Below are 19375 nucleotides of genomic sequence, written 5' to 3'. Positions count from 1 at the left end.
CCCGCCCCGGCCCGTGGCCCCGCCCCGCCCCTCCCCGGCCTCGGCGGCGCCGCGCACCCGTCCTTCTCTAGCGCGCGTGCGCGCCGGCGTCCCTTGCTCCTCCTGGCGCGGAAGCACGCCGTGATCGCGGCGAGCGCGTTTGTCCCTGGGCGCGTCTGTCCCTGGACGCGTCTGGCCCGCGTGTAAGTGTACGAAGCGCGGCCACGCTGGCCCTCGTCATCTCCACGCTGTGGCCAGCGGTACTTGCAGTGTCCGGGAAAGGGAGGATGTGTGTGGAAAAGACTTGGGGTCGAATGCTAGTGTCACCTCGTAGTGCCCTGGCTGGGTGCCCCAGGCCAGTTACTTAACGTCTCTGGGCCTTGCCCTCCCAGCCTGACCTCACGGGATTGCTTTGAGGATTAACGAAGATGCAGTGCGTGCAGTGGTGCGCTCGGGGAAATGGCTTGCTGAGTGGTCATGGTCACATGTGGAGTATTTGGACCTCACTTGGATCTCCCTCTAGGCATCCTCTGTGGCCTCTTTTCTCTCATTTTTTTTCTTCCCTTTCCCTCTCTCTCCCTCTTTCTCTGCCTTTCCTTTTCTGGATCATTTGGGGTGTTTTCCCTCTGTGTCTCTTTCTGCTTCTGTTCCTCCTGTTTTGCCATCTCAGCACTCTCATGACACACTCTGGGGGGACGGCAGCTGGACCTTCGTGTCCGCCGTAACTCTCTGGAACGGGTATTTGGCAGAGGCAGAAACTGGGTCACAGCACTAGGCTGAGAGCAAACTCAGGTGCCTGCTCTCACTTTCCTGCCCACTAGGGTGTCAGCTCTGAGCTTTTCCTTCCAGGCCTGGGTACCTGGGAAGGTGGAGGTAGGACGGGTCTCCCCAGCCAGCAACTGCCAGGCCTACTCTGTTGCCTCGCAAGTGGCACTTAGCACAGAACTGGCCTGGGAGGGAGGAGGAGAGCTAGGATTGTTCCTCCTCCTCCGCCCCCTGACTAGCTATATACATGTACCTATTGTGCAAATGAAATGCGGAGCCCCTTGTTTAAAAATTATTAAGATTTCAAGCTAGAAAGAAGGAAGGAAGGAAAAAGGGAGAGAGAAAGAGAAAGAAAGAAAGAAGAAAGGAAGGAAAGGAAGGAAGAAAGAAAAAGGGGCACTCAGTCAGTTAAGCGTCCAACTTCGGCTCAGGTCGTGATCTCACGGGTCATGGGTTGGAGCCCCATGTCGGGCTCTGTGCTGACAGCCTAGAGCCTGAAGTCTGCTTCGGATTCTGTCTCCCTCTCTCTCTGCTCCTCCCCTGTTCATGCTCTCTCTCTCTCTCTCTCTCTCTCTCTCAAAAATAAATGAAAGAAAACACAAAAGATTTCAAGGTTTTAAAAAAAGGGACGCCTGGGTGGCTCAGTCTGTTAGGTGTCCAACTTCAGCTTGGGTCATGATCTCATGGTTTGTGAGTTCGAGCCCTGCGCTGTGAGCGAGGAGCCTGCTTCAGATCCTCTCTCTCTCCCTCTCTCTCTCTCTCTCTCTCTGTCTCTCTCTCTAAACATTTTAAAAAGAATTCAAGATGGCAATGGCAGAACATTAAACTGAGGAACCGAGTGTGGGGGTCCTGAGTACAGGGCCCTGTAACAGTGTAGGTCACTTACCCATGAAGTCAGTCCTGCCTCCCCCTCCCATACACCCACCTTTCATTACGCTCAGTAAATGCCCTTATCCCACCATTCCTGGTACAGATGAGGGTGTGTTGAGCTACTTAAGGCTAACCCCCGCCCCCCCTCACCCAAGGAGTTCAAGGAGCCACGGGAGAGGGGTGGTTGCTCAGAGGGGCACGGGAGAGCTGCAGCAAAGGCAGTAGTTCCTGGCTCAGTGTTCACATACATCCCAGCTCTGCTGCTGACCCCAGGGCCCTCACTTCACCTCTCTGAGTTTTGGCTTTGTCATGTATAGAATGAGGACACCTGTCCCCTGGGCTGGGGTGTGAGAATGAAATGGCATCATGTGTACACAGAGAGGCTAGGGAACTAGGTGGATAGGGCTGACTCAGGGGCTAGTCTTAAGGTTGGTTTTATTAGCCAAGACACTTCAGCTAAGTTGTTCAATATTTATTACCCAGTTGCTCACCTTTAAAATGAGGATAGGGGTGCCTGGGTACCCGGCTCAGTTGTTTAAGCGTCCGACTCTTGATTTCAGCTCAGCTCATGACCTCACGGTTCCTGAGACTGAGCCCCACGTGGGGCTCTGCGCTGACACTGCCGAGCCTGCTTGGGATTCTCTCTCTCTGCGCTCCCCCCCCCCCCCGCCCGCCTCGAGTGTGCGCACGTGCACACACGCATGCCCTCTCTTCTCTCAAATAAATTAAAAAAAAAATAAAATGACGATAATAATGGTATGCTTGCTGTGAGGATTATAGGAGTAACTACATGTAAGTGCTTAGAACGGTGGCCAACACATAGTAAGGCCCACTAGGTGCCAGCTATTTTCACTATACTCTTGTGGTCTGCCAAAGGCACAGAATGTCCAGGTTAATCCTTTTTGATTGGAGGGGAAATGGGAAGGGCTTCTGGAGGAAGAGATGTTTGAAGGAAGATTTTCATAGTTGCAGTGAGGGTAGCACATCTTTTTTTTTTTTTTTTTTTTTTTTAACGTTTATTCTTTTGGGACAGAGAACGAGCGAGCAGGGGAGGGGCAGAGAGAGAGGGAGACAGAATCCTCAGCAGGTTCCATGCTGTCAGCACAGACCCTGATGTGGGGCTCCACCCCAGGAACCACGAGATCATGACCTGAGGGAAAACCAAGAGTTGGAAGCTTAACTGACTGAGCCATCCAGGCGCCCAGAGGGTAGAACGTTTTAAACACAAGTTGTCGTTCAAGGTGTCTTAGAAGCACCTACCGTGTGCCAACCATGGTGCTTCCCATTTTATAGATGCCAGTAGCAGGATGAGTTTACTGAGTTTAGATATGACCCTGGAGGATTACATAAGTTTTTTTGTGTGCATCTGAGGAAGATTAATTCATAGATGAATGCAGGCTATATTGGATAGAGCCACCCCCCCTCCCCCCCCGAAGAGGCTAGTAGCATTAGCACGTGAAAGAAGGGTAAAGATGTATGAGGTAATGGAAAAAGTGAAGTTTGAGAACATGGCAACAGATGGACTGCACTGGGGAGGGATGGGCCTCTGGGGATCCGAGCTGTTGGGAACGTCACCTATTAGGTGCCAAGCTCTGCACCAGCCACCGTGGACGATGTGAGCAACACAGAGTCCTCTCTGTCCTCGTGGAGCTTCCCGGCTAGCTGGGGAGATGACCTCTGCATCCCCAAAGCTAGTAGGGTCCTGTGGGAGCACATGACCCAGTCTTGAACAGGAGGGACGGTGGCTTCCCAGAGGAAGTAGTAGATAAACTGAGGCAGGTGCACCAGCAGTGGGAACAGCAAAGGCCCAAGGAGGGTGGGACTGAATAGTTAGGTATGGGTGGAGAGGAGAAGGAAGGGCAAATGTTGAGTGAGGAAACTGAGGCCTTTATCCTGAGAAACACACTAAATGGGTTTTAATCAAAGTAGTCAAATTGGTCTTTTAAGGAAAATGTTCTGGCTGCAACATGGAGGACAGGGGTTGGAGTGGAGGCTGGGAGGCTCATGCTGTGGTCAAGGTTCCAGACAATGGTGGCTTTGAGTAGGGTGGCAGAGATGAGATAAGCGAGAGGCAGATGGGTTTCCGAGATGGCTAGGACGCAAAACTGACACCGTTCCTCCCCCTGCTCTGGCAACATCCAAACATGGCCACATCCATATCCGTCCTCAGGAAACCAACATGAAATCAGCTCCTTGTCCAAGACCCTGTCCTTTTCTAGAACGTGCAGAATTGTAGATGGTCATTAACTGTCAGCTTGGGAATAGGATGAGCAGGGACTCCCCACTCCCTTGAAGATCGTGGTGGGAGGAAGGACTTCCCAGATGGGGGTTCAGCTCTCCTGAGATGCCACAATCGGGGCGAGGAGGCAGTCGGCTGGCAGCACCTGGCACGCTGGCTAAAGGCTTCGAGCTCGTACTCAACAAGCCAAGTGATGAGAAGGAGCAGGATGCAGTGGCACAAATGCTGACTGGAGCCTGTCTGGCCCAGACCTTGCTCGGTGACCTTGAGCAGGCAGTGTCGAAGGGCCTGTTCTGCAGCTTTAGTGGATGGAGGTTGGCCTCGAATCTCCAGAGATGGCAAGATTAGAAATCCCCAGGCCGCCTCAGGACAGCACCATGGGAGAGGCAGGGGGACTGCAGGGGATCATTTTCACATCCATCAAAAAGTTCACCTTGATGAAGTAAAGTATCATGGTGTTTCTAGAAGCAAGTACTGCTTTCTGTCATAAAAGGAAAAAAAAAAAAAAAGTACTACAGGCGCATAGCAGTTCTGCTGCTTCTGCTCAGAGGAATGAAGCAGGCAACCTTGGCCTCCAGCACCAGAGCCTGCACGACCTTCTCTTTCACGCACACACACACCAAGGCAGAAAAGGTTTTGTTTTTGTTTTTGTTTTTAAAACCTTTTTATTAAAAAAACAAAACAAACCCCCCCAAAAAAAACCAAAACAAAAAAAAAAAAACAACCCCCAAAACCCAAATCAAAATATTTCCCATCGGAGTCTATTTCTTTTTTTGTCTTTTAAAAATTTTATTACACAAATATCTCCCATTCCCACGTGTCAGAGGAAAGAGGTCCTTGCTCTTTCTAAAACCAATAGTGGAGAACGTTTAGAAAACAAAAGTCCAACTAGGTTCCCTCCTTCCCTGGCCCAAAATAACCCCCATGTGTCAAATGAGATAGCAGGACTTGCCCCCTTAATGCTTACATTTAATTTAAAATTTTTAGCACAACATTGGAGATTGACTCTAAATCAGCAACAAAAAATATATATTTACAATATTTCTCCGAAAAACAAAAAAACACAACCAAACCCTTTAAACATAGTGACTTTAGGAGTTTTATTTATGGAGCAGTTATTTTTTTAATCACCAAGTGATTTTATATTATATATATATAAATTTTCTTCCTTTCCTTTGTGGTTTTTCGCCCCGGTGCTCGGAAAGATGGAGGCGGGGTGTCTGGCCCTGCGGTCTGAGGAGGGCAGGCTCTCCTGGCAAGGCCACATCTCAGAGCAGATTGCAGGAAATGCGATGGGACTCCCGGGATCCTCTGTCCCCAGAGACATTTCTGTCCTCCACACGGACCAACCCTCACCTCTAAAAACCGTTTCCCCCCTTCCAGTCCCAGAGATAAAGGAAACCCGGCAAGGGCATAGGTCCAACTGCTGCCCTCCTGGGCTCCCTTTCCTGCTGACCAATTTACGTGCACGGTAAAAATGCTTGTTTTTCCAAACCAAAAACAAACAAAAATTAAAACCAAAACCCCAAAAAACCCAAACCATCAGCTTGGAAATTTCTGTGGATGAAATGTCCCAAAGTCAGAGGCACTCTCCCGGCACAATCCCTGCTCTGAGGGGGTCTCTCCACCTCCCCTTTTATAAAAAGACAACAAAACAAAACAATCTTTTCAGTACTTTCCACAGGAGCAACCAAAAAAAGGCAGGAAGCTTCCAATTATAGGTCATTAACAATAATATTAATAAGGTTTTTGCTCAATACCCAGGGTTCTTTACAGAGAAGTTCCCCTAACTGAGGCACTCTGGAATAAGTCACTGGCATTTCCTCAAAGTTTCAGCCCCAGGTTACTGGGGCCTGGAGACCGATGGAAGGGGCAGAGGGTCGTGGGAGCAGACTGCTGCTTTTAAGGAGCAGCCAAGAGAATCAGCAGATTGGAAGAAACAGACACAATGCCACCCCTTACCAGGACCCAGTTTTCTCTCAGGAGGCCAGTCAATGCCAGGGTCGAAGCTGGGCTAGGTGGCAAAGAGGGGGCCCCTCTGCCTCTATTGCTTTGGAAGTGGCGAGTGTGCAGTTGGCGTCTCTCCTCAAGGTGGCTCACGTTTCAGACCCCCGGGGCCTGGGCTCCGTCCCCTCCCCCTCCCCTGTAGGGTTTCCTCCCCCTGGAGGGTTTTGGGAGGAGGGGAGCCCGAGGCTGGGCTGCAGGAAAGGGGCCAGGAAGGGAGGGGCCGGAGGACGAGAAGGCGGGGCAAGGTTGTGCTATCGCTATCCTCACAGGTGGGGAGCAGAGTGCAAATCCGCATCCGTCCTTTATAAGCTCTTGCCACAGGCTGCTGCTATTGAGCATCTCCTCACACACTTAAATATTGACCCAAAAGAAATTCCGACCTTTCTTTCCTTTTTTTTTTTTTTAAAGTGCAAAAAGCTCTCTGCTGCCCTAGAGAGAGGATCTTTGGACAGGCCGTTCAATGCAAAGTAAAAGGGGGCAGCTGATGGGGCTCAACACAGGGCGGTGGGGTGGGAGACACCATGCTCCCCTCCCTCCCTCCCTCCACACACACGTGTAATACACTCAGCCACACACACAGAGGCACATGCACACCCCCTTCCACGGCTGCAGGCAGAGGGCAGGTGACTGGCTTCAAAGCAGGACCCCCCTCCCCCCCACAAGGTGCCAGATCAGTGAGCCACTGGGGCTAAACACAGGCCTGGGCTCTGGGGGCTACACCCACTGGAGACCCAGAGCCTGCTGGGAGGCAGGTGGGACCGAGCCCAGCTCTCTGCTCTCCCCAGCCGGGGGATATCGGCTGCTCCCTCTGAGGACACGCATCCTGGGAAAGTCCTGTCCAGGCAGGAAGGAGGAACATGTGGAAAGGGCAGTGGGAGGCTAACGAGGGAGGGGAACAAGGAGATGGTGCCTGTCTCAGAATCTGCCTAGGAAGCAATAAAATGGGGGTGTCCCTGGGGTACACAGTTCCGGCTCCTCTGAAGAGCTTCAACCCCGATAAGTGCAACAAGGACCTCGTAGAGACTAGCGGGCAAGTCTGGGGTGGGGTAACCTCATTACGTGAACCACCACGAGCATCGGACAGGATCAAGCTACAGGGAGGGGGAGAGCGTGGACACGGATGAGAGGTTTTAGACACCTCAACAGCACCAGTATGATCAGCACGGGTCTAGCCTTCCCGGGGCTGCTGCTGGCCCCTCCTGCATACGCGGGGAGAGTGTGGTAGAGGAGAGACACGCACTGGACACCACGAGGAGAACCTGGCCATGGAGACAGGGCCGCTTTCTTCCCTGGAAATTTGCTCAGAACCAGGCACGGCTGGGGACCGTGGATGGGGAGAAGGGCCCCAGGGCCCAGCACAGATGACGGCTGCACAGACACCCCAAACTGAGAGCCTGGCCTCCTGGCCGGTGAGTGAGCGGCCGGGCGGGCAGGCGAGCAAGCGAGCAGGCACCTTGACAGCACAGAGCCTGTGCTTTCCCCTCGGATTCGGATCAATTTGCTTGCTACTCCTTTCTCCTTAGGAGGGAGAGGAGCAGGCAGGTAAGCCTGGTGTCTACCACCCTCTCTGCCCAGCCTGTAGGGAAAGGGCTCAAGGGACAGGAGAGCAGAGAGGGAGTGTGACGCTGGCCTCAGAGCCCGTGCAGGGTCGGGGAGAGAGGCTCTCCTGGCTGGGGAGTCAGGGGAAGATCGGTTTCCTGTTCAGTCTGGGCTGTGTGTGTTTTAGCTGATCTTCTGTATCAGCTTCTCGTCAGACAGGCAGTAGAGACTGTTGATGGACAAGTCTGAGATGAAGTGCTCGCAGGCTTTTCGAGTGATCTGCTTACATCCTCGAAGGTCAATCAAGGTGACATTGGCGATGCGCCGTAGGTAGATCAGGGTCTGGTCTGTCAATTTATTGCAACCTGTGGGGAAAGTGACAACGAGGACAATGCTGGGTACATACTGCCACAGGCGCCTGCCTCTGCCGCTCGATTCCTCCGCTCTTTCCTTTAAAATGCTCAGCAAAAGCCCTCTGTGTCTTGTAACTACCTGGCTCAGAGACGGGAAGTGCCCCCTGATGCCTCACTCCCTGCACTGGAAAGCTGACCAGGCTGTGGCTGGCAGTTGGCCATGACCTTAGGCACCTGACAACTACTTGGGCCTCCACCCCCATCGGTTAAAACAGAGAGCGAGAAATCAGAGTCCTTGTTCAGGTGTGAGGAAACGAGTTAACACAGTTCAGTCAACAGACCCAAGTTCACTGTTTTACTGGTCAAGTTCCAGGGAGGGCTGGGCCCTCCAGGAAGCACGGGGTACCGTCTGTCATGAAACATCACAGCAGCATACCTGCCATGTTGAGCTCTGTGAGGGAGTAGCGAGTGGAAGACCCGACAGCGGTGAGCAGATTGGAGGACTGATCTGTCAGGTGGCTGCAGTGACTGAGGTCGAGTCGAGAAAGGAGGGGCATGTGGCGAATGATGAGGCGAAGCGTGGCGTCTGTGATGTCAAGGCCTGCCAGCCGGAAGTCAGTCATGTTCCGGAGCTTGCTGCGATTGTCCTGACCTGCACAGAAAAGAACCTAGGTCAAAACTCTTAACTCTGGTCCAGCTCCAAAGCCTCAGGCAGCTTCAGCTCCTTCCTGGCCAGGCCTTCTTGAAGCGGTTGAGCGAACTGCCCACACCCAGCCCTGCCTGTAGTGAGCAGTGTGTGGGGGCAGTTTCTAGGAAACCAGACACGTTTTCTTTCTTCCCAGCTGCTAGATTATGCCTCACTTATAGAGCAAAAGGGTATGTGTGGAATGCTCCACCCCTTTCCACACTCCCACACTTTTTTAGACCATAATGCAAACAGCTTTTAATGTTCCACCTCAACCATGAAGCCTTCCCGGCCTTCCTCAGGATTATACTCTCTGGGCCCCAAACTCCAATACCCCTGAGACGGAGTAGCCCCTCCTTTATCTGCAGGCAGGTAACTGGCTGTAAATAGCTAACCTTGAGTCCATTGCTCTGTTCTCCATTTGCACTCATCCACAGCATCATTTGTAACACTTTTTTAGTTTCTGAGGACAAAGCCTGTCGAAAGACAAAGCTACCCTCAGGTGACCACAGAGAAGTCAGGCCCAGAGCACACCTGGTTTATCAGCCGGTGGAGTCAGCAAGTCCCGAATTTGAGGGTCCTTGATTCCCACTGCCCACCGAAGATCAAGGGTCCTGAGAAGGGGGCAGCTGGAGGTGCTGAGGGCAGAGACTGCAGACCAGGAACAGCCTGCTAGGAGGAGGTCTTTCAGTCCTGCAGCGGGAAGAAACAGACATGCAATCGTATACTCTATCAGCACATCCAAAGCCTCAACAACGAGCTGATGTGACCACGGTAAAATGGATTCTCAGTCTAGAAATCCAGTTCAAAAATTCCTATGGTCTCCTATATGACATTTTCTAGCTTTGGTGGTAAAACCAATTACTTAGTTCCTACAGGAGCAATGTAGTATGCGAGACACTGTCTTCCCAAGACCTCAAAATGCTGAGGGGAACAAAGCATTCTAAGGGGCTGATCATGGCAACATCTTACTCAAATCTCTTCAGTGGTTGTGTTGAGAAGACCCATTCTCTTCATTGTCCGGGGCAATGATTGGCTAGTCCAGCTAGTCTGGGGTGCCGCCTGGGGACTGGCAGTTAAGGTGGCCCTGGGTGAATCCCTTGTTAAGCAGAAAGACAACAATGGAATGGGACTGTTGCCCTAAATTGCCCTAAAGCAGTTTTAAGCACTGCCTGTAACTCAGCTTTCCCTGCCTGCTCACCTGGCAGTCTATTGACGAGCCATGTCAGTTGTTTTTTGGAGATGTTGGTCCAACTGAGGTCCAGGCTAACTGGTTGCCTCTTGATGATGCCACTGAGGGCCTGGGGTACAATAGCCTTACACCTACTCAAGTCAATTTTTGTCCAAAGTCTCTTGTCGCAGCACCTGTGACAGAAGGAGAGAACACTAGCCGTCAATAACGTGATACTCCTTGTCAGAGGAGCTCCCATCAAAGGGTACTGCAGGCTTCTAGAAAACACAGAGCACCTGGAGTGTCACCCTCCCCAGGTTCTTCTATAAGCAGACAAGGATCATGCCCTGCTGGGGTTTTTTTGTTTGTTTTTGTTTTTTTAATCCTCAGACAAAAGGGCCTGTCCTCTATGGCAGCCCTACAGGTTAAGTAATAGGCAACTTGACCAGTTCACCGATTTACTGTGGAAGGGCTGGGAATACAGCGCAGTGGTTAGGAACACACGACAAACAGTATACTATACTCTCTCATGTGCATTAAAATGGTATGGCTCCCACCAAAGTGTACATAAGGAATTATTTAAAAAATTGACTTCCTGCTGCCTGAAGCCTTAGGCTTGCCTTCATTTCTCTCCTTTGTCAGTCATACCCAGCTGCCTGAGATGCAGGCGTTCCTCAGCATATCTACAGTCAGTCCTCCTTTAAGCTCTAGAAAGAGCCCACTACTGTATCAGGCAGAAAGAGGCTCTTTATTATCGGGCCTGGAGAGTCTTCTTCCCATCTTGCGTTTCTGCCTCAGGGCTATCTTTATATTTTCTGGTCCAGTCCAGGCCAGAACTGAAAGCGAAAGGCCTGCCTTTCCACTGCAATCTACAGTCCACAGGCCACAAATAGCACTGCAACATGCAGGCTTCTGTTTAATATTTTACAGCCCCTGCCTCCCAGCCCGGCTCAGAGTCTGGTTGGCAGGGGAAGGGGAGACAGCACATAATGGCAGTCTTATGTGGCTCAGCCTGGAAACTGAGGAATAGAGCCAGGCAGGCCCACTAGCTCTACAAAGAGAAAATATTAGGAGAATTTGGGTAGATCACATATTAATTCAGATTTGGGAAATAAAACTAGTGTTTGTAAAGAATGAGGTCTTTATTTAAAGACTGAAAATATTTCACCAGTGGCACATAAGACTTCTATGGCAGAAACAAGCTGCTTATGATAGAGCAGTGTATCAGAAGCCCCTGGAAAAAGTGTTAAAAACAGTTTGCTTGGCTCCACCCCCAAAGCTCTGACTCAGGCCATACTGAAACGGACCCTGAGAATCTGCGTTTCTAACATGACCCCAGGTAATGCCAGTGGTCCAAGCATCACCCTTTTGAGAAGAAATGGTAGATCTTATTGGGATAAGAACAAACAACTGGAAAACTGTGGAAACATTCAAATTTTTTGAAAAGCATGTCCACCCCTTTCATTAGATGGAGAGGTAATTGAGGCAGGGGCTTAAAAGCAGTCATCTGTGTCACCAATAACAGTGACCATCACATCATCACAGGCTCTCAACAGATGTGTGATGAGTGCAGCTTACTTGAGGGGGAAAACCGTCGCAGCTCTGTGGACTGAAGTTTTAGCACAAACTATATAAATCCATCCCCCAGATCAGTTTCATATGTTCAGTAAAAAGAGAGATGGGAAAAGTTGGAGCAGGGAGAGGAAGCAAAGGGCCACATTTCCCTGAAGGGCCACACCTATAGGCACGACTGGCCACATCTATAACAGGACCCACTGTCTAGGGAACAGACAGAGTGGATTCAATCCTTTAAGACCCAGCAAGCCTCCAGATGCCAGGACGCATGCAGTTCTCTTATGGAAAACCTGCCACCTGCTCCCATACCCCTATTCCTGATCCCTGTATCCCTGCTCACCATTTATACCACGTCTTGCACACTCGCATACATTCACAAAGTTCTCTGCGGCTGAGGTAGCGGAAGACAGACATCCAGACCTCCCGCTGCATCCAGCTTTCGTCTCCATCCTGAGCCCAACTGCCCCGGCCATTCAGCCTGGCTGCACCCCCCTCCTCTGCACTGTCATCTTCCTCCTCCTCCTCCTCCTCTTCCTCCTCCTCTCCCCCCAGCCCCTCCTCATCCCCACGCTGGGGGGTTCGGGCTGGGCAGTGCTGTACTAGCACGCGGGGGGAATGGCGAAGGTTGGCAGAGGAGGCCGTGATGGCCTGCAGCTTGGGCACAATGGATGTCCCGTGGAGCTCTTTGGTGGGCCTCTGTAGCGTGACAGTGAGGTACGATCCCCGGATCTTGGCTTTCTCAACTTCAGACAGCTCCTTTTTGCCGCTGGGATTGTTCTCCTTTTCCCGTACCATGGTGCGCTCTGTGGCCTGCAGCCGCAGCAACTGCCGCCGTTTGAAGCGCTCATCCCGGCTGGCACTGTGGTGGTCGCTGGGGCCAGCCCCAGGGGATGACCGAGTCACCATACCCCGAGGGGAAACCGGGTCATGGATGAGCTGTAGCATAGAAGTGGGTGAGTGAGGCGGGGGCGTGAGGGGCTCGTCGCAGCTCCGCAGGGGCCGCAGGACTTTGGCTTGCACGGATTCTTCATCACTCTCTTCCATTTTCCGCTTCTGCAAAACAGGCCCCCAAAGAGCCACATCAGTGCTTTCTCCAAAACCCTCTACATTTACGGGGTGAGCCTCACTACTGCTCTCAGGAGACTAGAGAGAAGACAGGTCACCGCTCTTCTATGGGGAAAGGGGTACCTACATGCTACAGGGTGGTCACCTCCTCAGAGTCTAGTCTGCAATCTGCCTCGATCAGCAACCGAGCTCAAGTCTGTGCCGAGAAAGCTGATTACAGAACAAAACCCTTAAAATAGGTCACTTGGGAAATCTACCTGTGACAAAAAGGTTTGTGTTCAAGTATAGAGGAGTGAGATCCAAATTTGGGCTGCACGATTCCACAGCCCACCTTATTCATCTCTTGCCCCAATTTCTGGATTATAATTCCCTGGATAAAGATACCCTTTAAAGAGGCCACAACTTTACCCCTATGCAATCTGACCGTTTTTAGTTCTATCTCTAATTTAACTCCTTCACCCAGGAGATGCTTTTGATAGAAGAGAGATGCCTGTGGTAGAAGAAAAGCAGCCTACATATACCATTTAAACTAGAACGCAGAATCTGACAGAAGTAAACACCACTTTTAGCTCCACTGGTGTCTGAGCTGGACTCCACCAGGCTGCTTCTTCCACTCAGCACCCTACCCTATCCTTAGAGACCAACTGCATGGAATATAAAGCAGAGAATGAGAACCTCTGAGGAACCACCCTGCTCCAAAGGAATCTACTCTGGATGAAAAAGAGGAATTTTGGTTCAGTGAAGCTGACATTCCGTAAAGGTCCACGACCTCATCCTACGCCACTTGTCTCCTTCTGGGGCCACCATGACTCCGCCGTGATGAGGCTGAACCAGTGTTCCACTAGGGATCAGTGAGCAGTGGTTCACATTTTCCTCAAGGAGATGGTTTCTGACCCTCAGCAACAAGCCTGCTCCCTTTCCTCTACATTCATAGGGCACTGTGGTTGGAAGAGAATGACTACCTTGTGGGTGCTGGCTTTTGCAATGCAAGAAGGCAATACTAACATACAGCCACCTGGGGCACCTGGGTGGCTCAGTCAGTTAAGCATCTGACTCTTGGTTTCGGTTCAGGTCATGATCTCATGGTTCATGGGTTTGGGCCCTGCGTCAGGCTCTGTGTTCACAGCACGGAGTCTGCTTGGGATTCTCTCCCTCCCCCCCACCCCCTGCCCCTCTCCAACTTGTGTGCACACATGTGCTCTCTCCCTCTCTCTCAAAATAAATAAACTTAAAAAAGATAAAATGAGGCATCTGTCCCCCTACCTGCTGTGGCAGGGAGGCAAACACCACCACTACTGCCTCCGCTGTCGTCAATGAAGAGAAAATGTTTAAGAACCCCTAGTTTAAGAACTTGGGATAAGGAGAACTTCAGCACTAGTCCACTCTAGAAATCCCTGCCCTTCAAACATATATAGAATGAAAATTCAGTCACCTCAGTACCCAAGTGGGAAGAAACAGACAGACCAGGAAACTTGTCCCTACTCCTGTGCAATGCGCCTGGAGGAGACCACTGTGCCTGTATGGCTGCCACTAGGCCAGCTGCCTCCTCTGTCTGTGCCCTCAACAGGTCTTATTCCTCCTGGCCTGATCAACCAGAGTCCTCTTGGCCCTTTGGTATTACCCATCGGGCCAGCAATGTCAGCTACTCAGGGCCAAGGTCATGGTACGGGTCCCCTTGCAGGGCACAAGGGTAGGGTTTTCTGTAGGGCCATAAAGGTGAAGAGGACAAAAATGTGAGCCAGCTTAACTGGAAACTCCGGCACACCACTGTATTTACTAGCTGCCTCAGGTCACTGCCTTCCCTCTAGTGTCATTCCTCAGGAGCAACCGTGCTCGCCTCACTGCCCTCCTCACACAGCCTAGCTATGCTGCCTCTTTTTCTAGGGTCTCAGAGTGTAAGAGGACCTCAGCAATTTGCAGACCCCAAGTGGAACAATATTCAGTAACACAAAAACTCAAACAAAAGAAAACCAAATAATTAACCGAAGAGGGGGTAAAAAAAAGTTATCAAACAAAATATAAAATCACCTCCATGGTCAGAAAAACCATGTGAACAAAGACGCAAAGGCAAACAGACTCTAGCCATCCCCTAAGCTGGACGTTTCTTTTCTTCTCCGGTGCAGTCTGGATAAAGCTTCCTTACCTGGGCTTTCTCTGAGTTGTCCTCCTGGTAGCACTTTGGACACTCCCAGCAATTTGGCAATTCCTCATTAAGCAATCCCTCTCCATCCATCTAGAGGAAGACAGGGATGTTAAAAATCTGTCTCATTCAAAAAAAAAAAGAAAAAAAAAAAAAAGCCTGTTTCTTAAGGCTCCTTTATCAAACAATAACAGCCACATGGTTGGGAAGAACCTGGAAGTTTTACCCATTTGTAAACACATCGGCCCATCGGGGAGAAAAACCAAGAGTCATTCAGCCCCACTCCTAGCCACTAGGAGACTGGTCACCTTCACTCTTGGTTACTTGATCAAAGTTAGATTCCACGAGGAGATTCCCAAGAGTCTGCGTCAATCTGGGGTCTGCAGACTTCTATATGTATCTTTCCCGACACATTTATTTCTTGAGCATCTCATGCCTCTCTGCTAAAGGAACTGACCACACTATTCGGAATGGTGCCAGACCTCATCTTGATAGCGGGGCATAGTAATTATGATTGCTTGGGTTCAGAGACTGTAGCCTAGTCTCTGTGACTCTGTTCTCAACTGTACAGTGCACATAAATACTCCTATAAGGGTGTGGTGAGGATTAAATGAATTACTTGTTAAATAACGTGTTTAGATAAAAGCTTGACATATAGTAAATGCTTCGTTTATCAGCATGGAGAGGATACCTTAATTTTACTGATCTTAAGATGCATATTTTTTTCACATTTGAATATTTCTAAAATTGAGCTGCTTCTCACAATTAACCGTATCTTACAATCATTGTCAGCCAGGTGGCAGTCATGATATAGCTGACACCTTTGGAAAAATCGACAAAGTACCAGCACCAATGCCCTTTAAAGAATGAAGAAACAGGGTAGATCCAACTTCACAGGGCTATCTTAAAAGATGTAAACAAGAGAATGCATATCAAACAATGGTTGTCCACCCCAGCCACATATTAGTATCACTTAAGGAGCTCTGGCGCATACTTAGGCCTAGGGCCCATGCTTAAAGATTTGATGCTACCTCCTAAAGACTGTATCAGCTTCCCTATCACTTTTTCTTTCCTTTTAAGATTTTTTTTAGAGAAAGCGAGCGAGCACACACATGAGCAGGTGAAGAGTGGCAGAGAGAGAGGGGGGGTGGGGAGAGAGAGAGAGAGAGAGAGAGAGGGAGAGAGGGAGAGAGAGAGGGAAAGAATCTTAAGCAGGCTCCACGTTCTGTGCAGAGCTGGACTCGGGGCTTGATCCCACGACCCTGGGATCATAGCCTGAGCCGACTGAGCCACCTCAGGTGCCCCTCTATCATTTTCTCTTTTTTTTTTACTTGAACTCCCAATCTGTGACATCATGACCTGAGCCAAAACCAAGAGTCAGATGCTTAACTGATTGAGCCACCCAGGCACAACCTCTATCATTTTTTCTTAAAGGCCCTCAAGTGTGAACCAAGCCTGATACACTCATTAAACGTTAGCTGATACTATTACTCTAAACCATCTTTCAGGAACTGACATCCAGAGATACAGTCAAGTACACAGGAGAGATGCTTAAAGGCACAAGGCATTCCCAAATAGACCAGGCAGTTCCATGATGGCCTGGGGACTCCAAACACACTCTATGGAGGCCAGACCGCAAGCTCCATGAGGGCAGGGAACGGGACTATTATTCTGTGTCCGAGACTGTCCTCAGGGTCGAGCCAGTGGCTGACACACAGTGTAGACCATGAATCAAGGACAGATGTTAGACCACTACATAGCCCATTGCTGATGGTCCAGATCGGGGATTCCCACCCTCCTCTGCTCCACTCAGTACCTGAGACCTTAGGGGCCCCTTTGGCCTCTCCTCACCTGGAGGCAGCCAGGATGAACAATCTCGTTGCAGATACAGCATTCCATAAGTTTCTTCTCGAAGTCCTGTGTCTCCTCATTTTGATCCACCTCTCCACAGAGGGAACATGTGACTGAGTGAGGCAGTCTGGGCTACAAGAGGACAAAGACAGAAACCAAGAAAAGAGCAGACTTAGATCCTTATCGGTTTAGCTTCCCTTTAACTGAAGACGAGTGATTTGCTTCCTCTAATTCTCCTGGGAACACTTAGGGACCAAGGAAACCAGGTGGAGAAGAGAGGTTTCTGGTAGGAAAACTAGATGAGAAAGAGGATAGGGAGAGTGAACCAGCTGAGAACTAGAGACTGACAGAGACCAGTTTATTTTCACCAGTCTATCCCAGGCCTCCCAGGCCCTTCCTTTCTAATCCAGTTAAAGAGGGGACAAGAAGCAGTGATTTGCCCTTGAAACACTGCTCCCTCATTTGAAAACTGGGCGAGCAAGGCTGAAAGGTTAAACGGGATCATTTTTAGTGTGAGGTATCTTCCTTCTGAACTCAGAGAGAAATGGGGCAAAACAAAGCAAGCCAGAGAGAGAGAGTAACTTCTCCTCTCCATCTCTGAAGGCTCTACCACCCTCTACTACCTGCATTTCAGTCCTTTTGGCACCACCACCCCTCCCCCAAGCTCTGTATCCAGCAGACCACTTACTGCCAAGCACTGCCGAAGGACACACGACTGCTTCATGCGACCAGGCCCCCCGAACTTCTTCATGTCCCTGCAGTAGTGGCAGACACCACACTCTCCTTGCACACAGGCTTTGCATTTTCGACAGCGCACTCGTCTCCGCCGGGCTCCTGACACTATGGGGGAGGCAGCAGCCGGCCTCACAGGTGTTAACCGAGGAGCTGGTTTCATAGTGTGAGGCTTTGTGATGGGGATGGTAGGAACCCGCACCTTTGGCCGGGTGGGGAATTTAAGCTAGAAAGAGAAAGCGGTGAGGTCAAATGTATCAAGTAGCTTTAAGGGCTGGAGGGGGTAGAAGATCACAAGGCTTGGCAAACTATGGCCCGTGGGCAAATCTGCCCACTGCCTGTTTGTACATGAAATTTGACTGGAGTACCATGATGTTCATTTGTTTTCTGTCTGGTCTATGGCTGCTTTCACTTGCAGTGACAGAGTGGAGAAGTTGCCGACAGAGACCGCGTGGCCTGCGAAACCTAAAACATTTATTGATTTTACTCTACTTATCACCTACGTATTACCTTCAAAGACAAGGTTTGCCAGTCCCTTCAGGCTATCTACTTCAGTCATGTCCTTCTCACTCTGCTGAGCTGTGAGATTCACCCCTCCCTGAGGCTTTCTATGTACCAAATGTCATTCCAGGGACCCTCCAATATTTCCCTATCCTGGGTATTACTACTCAGAAGATACTCCTAAAGATGACGATAAACTACTTGAGGGCGAGATGAATCTTGCTCATTTCTTTCTTACTCTGAGTCTGGTACATAACAGACACTCCAGTAAAATACATCCCTCAGGTATATGTTTATAATTTTAGTGCTTGTATTTGTCCAGCTGGTGATCTTTTCAAGAACAAGGACTGGGTCTTTCAGTTTTTTCCGCGGTGTCTCAAACATGTTCCTGACACAAAACACTGAACAGCCAGAGATGCCTAAACTGTTCTGAGGCAGTCTCATGTGGTCAAGCCCAGGCCAAGTGGGACTCCTCCACCCCGGTAGTAAGAAGTGGTTCTTTAAGACATCTTTCACAGCTATTCACCTAAACACTCCTGGAATGTGATGGCTCTGCAAATTTCAACCGGGGAACACCAAAGAAGGGCCTATGTATTTGCCAGACCCATGGGCAGGATCAGAATGCTAGCCCTTACATTTATTTGATAAATAACCTTGACAAAGGACAGTATGGGAAAAATTACACAGGACCTAACTGAAGAGGCATGAAAATTCATACCTGACAATTTATTAACTTACAGGTGATTCCTTTCCTTCTCTTTTTGATACTGAAAAATCCAAATGAAGGGGACTCTTGAGTGTACACTCAGGCCATCATAGAAATACTCCAGCCATTTGAGTATGTATGTAATTATTTTAACTAGTTTTAAAAAATATCTGAAAATGACCGAATCACTGGGCCAGAAGGCTAGGAACTGATCCATTCTGGTGAACAAATGCACACTTTTGCATCCAAACCTGGAGGCAGGTTTCTGGTTTGATAGTTCCGTTAACAGAGTCACCTCTAAAGATAGCCAATTACCCTGACCTAAGAGTTAAAACAGAACTGAGTAATGATTTTCTGTCAGTTCATATTAATGCAGCAAAAGCTGTCTGCCTCTAGTTGTTCTTTTTCTTCCCGGAATGGTGACGGTCGGCTAGCAAAATGCTTCAGCAGCCTGAAGATAAGAACAATAGTTTCTTACCTTATCCCTTTTTGGCCACTGTACTATAGGGACTCCAGTGAGGGCTAACTTGGGATCGCTGTTGGCAAGCTCCTCCAGCAAAATCTAAGGGCAGAATAGGATAGAAGAGGGGGGAAGAAAAGCAGGACACAGTGAACAAAGAGCCAACCACTCCCAACAGCATCCAGACTTAGCCTCAGTCCCCACAAGCGACATGGGAAGGGCAGGCTGGCAGCTGTGTTTTCCCTTCATTTAGAGACTCACTGCCAAACAAATAAATTGAAGATGAAAGAGAAAACTCAAACTACCGTAGTACTATCAAGACTTTGAATTTACCTTTGCTCCCAACCCTGTACCTGCATACTCACTGTACTGTTAATACGTATGCTGAAGTAACTAGCTATGGGGCGACAAGTGTTACTTGGCACACAGTTCTATACACGGTAGTAAAACTTTATATTGCCCCCTTAACTTTTCAACACCAGTGATAATTATCAAGAAGTACTGCTTTCATTTTGCAGATCTCAGCAAAGTGGCAAAAAAGACTGGCTGATACTTAATTAATAATATGAACAGAACAACAATCTTAATGTCTTGATTCAACCCAGAGCTCTGTTCTTCTAAGTCTGATTACAGAAATCTCAACTTCAAATTAACCAATCGATTAATCTCTCTCTCTCTCTCTCTCTCTCTCACACACACACACACACACACACACACACACACACACACACACACAC

The 19375-nt window shown here is 49.6% G+C and overlaps 1 protein-coding gene across 5 annotated transcripts in view; it reads right to left on the bottom strand.

The window, feature by feature from the left end:
* Positions 1–4801: 4801 nt before the first annotated feature.
* Positions 4802–19375, bottom strand: part of KDM2A (lysine demethylase 2A) — a 114612-nt gene continuing 100038 nt past the window's right edge. For all 5 annotated transcript variants that reach the window (XM_040465761.1, XM_040465764.1, XM_040465763.1 and 2 more), the window contains 9 exons: positions 18657–18740; positions 16928–17197; positions 16240–16371; positions 14392–14481; positions 11524–12236; positions 9639–9802; positions 8972–9130; positions 8189–8404; positions 4802–7764 (listed from right to left, as the gene is read on the bottom strand). In XM_040465761.1, coding sequence (XP_040321695.1) covers positions 7583–7764; positions 8189–8404; positions 8972–9130; positions 9639–9802; positions 11524–12236; positions 14392–14481; positions 16240–16371; positions 16928–17197; positions 18657–18740 — 2010 coding nt within the window. In that variant the 3' untranslated portion in view covers positions 4802–7582. The remainder of the gene's footprint in view (positions 7765–8188; positions 8405–8971; positions 9131–9638; positions 9803–11523; positions 12237–14391; positions 14482–16239; positions 16372–16927; positions 17198–18656; positions 18741–19375) is intronic.

Source organism: Herpailurus yagouaroundi, unplaced genomic scaffold, assembly GCF_014898765.1.
Source record: "Herpailurus yagouaroundi ecotype Mexico unplaced genomic scaffold, PumYag 569, whole genome shotgun sequence".
Taxonomy (NCBI): Eukaryota; Metazoa; Chordata; class Mammalia; order Carnivora; family Felidae; genus Herpailurus; species Herpailurus yagouaroundi.
The sequence above is the reverse complement of the archived record's forward strand: the minus strand, read 5'-3'. Positions and strand labels throughout refer to the sequence as shown.